Below are 3,680 nucleotides of genomic sequence, written 5' to 3' on the forward strand. Positions count from 1 at the left end.
GTCTTCTCTATCTTTTATCTTTTATTTTTTTCTTTTTCCTCTTAAGATAATCACATGTGACAGGTCCATTAGAGTACAATTACCTAACATGTAACCCTTTTTTTTAATTTTTAAAAAAAAAAGAAAAAGAAAAAGAAAAAGAAAAGGGTTGAATCATGAAGTTACAAGCCTAGCAGTGGAAGAAGTGGTTTTAGGTGACTAAATTTATTCATTGAACTATAATGAACATTGCACCAAGTGCATTCCATTCCTCATATATTTGAGGTTAAATGAAGTCATTGCTGGAGGCAGCATAGCACATTCATCATCATCATCATCAAATTTAACAATGGAATAACAATCTTAAATTTTAGGTTGCATTATTCTTCATTGCTCTCACCAGATTTAGGTTTGTTCCTCATTTGCAGTTAAATAGAACTGAAAATTTCTTTTACTGCGTCGTTCTTTTGATCTGCTTGCATTTTGATTGCTTGGTTCAAAAGATACATATCATAGGTCAAGCTCCATTTGGCAGATTTAAAAAATTCAAAATTTAAGATTTAAAAAAAAAGGGTACAGGAAACATTGAAGATCAAAGAGAATACAAATTGTGAAATGGTTATTTGCTCTTAAAAACATTCTCCTAGGACATGACCCTGCAGTCAAATTGTGAAACTCCTATGCAGGCTTCAAAGCAGAAAGAGCTAAGATAATCCTTCCTTTCCATCCCTGCAGCATCCACTCACCATCATCTTCAATTCCAAAATCCTTATGATACCCCATCATCTTCGACATAGTCTTCACTTTCTTAAAGAGCTCCCGGTCTAATGGGAGCTGCTTGAACCCAGCCCTCACATACCTAGCCTGCCACTGCTTGTATGTCTCAGGCCTTTCAACTCTTTCCAGTCCCTCACACGCTATTACATTCATTATGTCCCTGCCAAATATTGCTCTTTCGAACAACAACCGATGTTCATCTTCGCGAGGGACAGTGGCCTCATACATATCGAATAGCGCTTGGAAGTGGAAGAGCAACTGTTTGAACCGTGTGACAAAGGCAGGTGCATTGTATGTCCCATTGACAACCCCATGCATGAAAAGGTCTGGATTAATTCTCTTAATCAAATTTAAGACGGCGTCTCTTGGATTGTTCATCATTACTGTTTCATCAGGAATTTGCTTCAACCGGTGCATACAGTTAACCACAATCACTTCATTTCTGTCAATTTGAAGTTCCTCCAGTCGGATGGTTTCCCATTTCTTAGCAATGACATTATACTCAAATGGGACACCATACCTCTTAGAATATTTAGCTAAGCGGCGCCCTGTCTCTTCAATTCTTTCGGCTGGTCGAAAACCTGGTTGGGGAAGCTCAATTGCTGTGATACGAAGATTAGGAGGTCCACCAGCTTTCTCTGAGAGACTTTGGATAAGGCAGGGCCATTGTAAACCATAAGAAATACCAAAATCAATAATGTGAAGCCTCGTTGCCTTCTCTGTTTGTTTCATAATTGTTCTGTTGGCAAAGAAGTGTAACATCTTCTTGAAGGGGCATGCAGAAACATACACCTGATACGCTTTTAAGATTTCGGTAGTTGATGCGTGCATAAATAGAAGAGGTGGATATGATAGGGATCTCGCACCAGCCAAGCGTGCCTCTAGGCCTTCGGCAAAGTAATGAGCTAATCTCTGGGTTGCATAACCATAGGGGGAAGAATGCTGTCTTATCTGCTTGAGAAGTTCACTTGCAGATTGTTGGTCATAGCTTCCCACAGCTTGTGCACATTCAGTTAGCAGTTTGCACAAGTCTACTACTTGCCGGTTGCTGTTCGGTTTCTTTGAACATGTTGTCTTAGATCCTTTTGACTGCTTGTTGTGCTGCAACTTCCTAGTTCCCTCAGCGTTTAAAGATTCATCATGAAAACAGGACTCGGATTCAGGATTCACACCCTGTAATACCTTATCAAACATTTCTTGGAGATCAGAATCGTCAGCAAAAGCAGCTGACTGCTTGTTGCTTCTCCCTTCTTCTGTGTAATGACCTTCCTCCCTTTGATGATTCTTCTTTCCCTTTGATCCATTTGTTGAGTTGTAGCCATAATTCTCTGGCACGGATGCCAAATTCCTGTACAGTGTGTTAGGACCTGGAGGTGTACACTGGTACCCCTCAAGGTCAATGATTTCATTTCCTTCCCCTACACCTCTAAAATTCCCAAGACTTTGCATATCAGAAAATGAATCTGAAACCAAAGCTGTATCAGAGAGAGACTCAACAGGAGAAGTTTGGACATGAGATGTTTCTGAAAAATCCCAAACGCTGCCTGTCTTAGCAGCAATAGAGCCATTACTGCTTTGAAAACCACCATCTGAGTTCTCAAAGCTTTGATACACAGAGAAAGAGGGTTGGTTAGGTAAAGGAGGATCCTTCTGATTAAGGGCATCATAGAAAGATTTTTCAGCAGCTTGGAGGCCCAAAATGTCCTCCAACATGCAGGGCTTACCCTCCAGGTCTTCTTCTAGAAGAATATCACTTATGTACTTGAGCACAGGAAGATTGCAGTCACTACTGTCAACAGTATCACCCTCTGAAGAAGTGCCTGAATCACTAGGACGGTCTAAGTTGGCTGGAAGAAGAAGTTTATTGGTGGGTTCATGATTTACTTGGAGCCCATTTACAAGGTTTTGATCAGAAGAGACTGAATTTGAGCCATGGCCAAAATTAAGTTCTTCCATCAGAACAGAAAAAACAACCTAACAGGCAGGGTTTGGTCACAATTTTTATTTTTCAAGAAACTCAATTGTAATATGAAATTTTGGTGCTGATGACCAAGATGCTTTGGAAAAAAAGAAAAGAAAAAGCAAAGTATGAAACTTATGTCATAATTCACTCACCAAATAAAACTAGAGCCAATGGAACAGGGAGAAATAGCCAGAGAGAGTGCAAGATTCAACAAAAAACAGAAAACAGCTTATGAACAGGAATAAGATTGATCAGACAGTAATGGAATAAACTCTGAAACTCATTCAAGAAGGAAACTAAGAAATATTGCAGAGTACCTGATATATTTCTGGGACATTAAAATTATCAGACAGATGCTTGGTTTCTTTTTTCTGGGACCTTAAAAGCAATGAAACCTCTGAGAAAGTCTTAACTAATAAGACAGACAAAGTCAGTCGTCAGCTTATAAGAAAAATGCAGTCCATATAGGAAGGCAATTTTAAAATTCAGTGTCTTGCTGTGTGAATGTCAAAAGAGCCAATATTTCTTGGGTATCCACCATATACAGCTATCTATTGAAATTTTTGGCGAGAATTTATCAAAAATAGTCAAAATTTACTCCCCACTTTCAAAAATGTCAGTTTTTATAAAATCTTTCAAATATAGCCAAAAACTCACATGAATAGACACAAATGCCCTTTAAAATTAAAACCCACATAAACTTAAAAAGAAAGATCATGTACAAACGGGATATGTTATCAAAGTATTGAGTCGATGTGCAAAGACTTTGTTATCAAGGACTTCGGGAACACACCCACTGTCTTTGTGAGAGCAGCCATTGCTGTGTTTATCGCAACAACCTGAGAGGAAATATCCATAAATAAGACCCAAGAAACTTAAAAACTTATATTAGAGGCACTAGTATTCAATAATTATGTTTTGAATATTCAAATTATTGAAAAACTGTCCTTCTTTTACACAT

The 3,680-nt window shown here is 38.4% G+C and overlaps 1 protein-coding gene across 1 annotated transcript; it reads right to left on the reverse strand.

Moving 5' to 3' along the window:
• On the reverse strand, positions 516-3,211 carry LOC18774886 (scarecrow-like protein 30). The gene has a single exon (XM_020565166.1). It carries the CDS (start codon positions 2,710-2,712, stop codon positions 658-660), a length of 2,055 nt encoding a protein of 684 aa, XP_020420755.1. The 5' UTR covers positions 2,713-3,211; the 3' UTR covers positions 516-657.

This window comes from Prunus persica, chromosome G6 (assembly GCF_000346465.2).
Source record: "Prunus persica cultivar Lovell chromosome G6, Prunus_persica_NCBIv2, whole genome shotgun sequence".
Classification (NCBI taxonomy): domain Eukaryota; kingdom Viridiplantae; phylum Streptophyta; class Magnoliopsida; order Rosales; family Rosaceae; genus Prunus; species Prunus persica.

Coding starts and splice junctions, on each gene's coding strand:
- LOC18774886 (XM_020565166.1), bottom strand. CDS start 2,712: ATGGAAGAACTTAATTTTGGCCATGGCTCAAATTCAGTCTCTTCTGAT.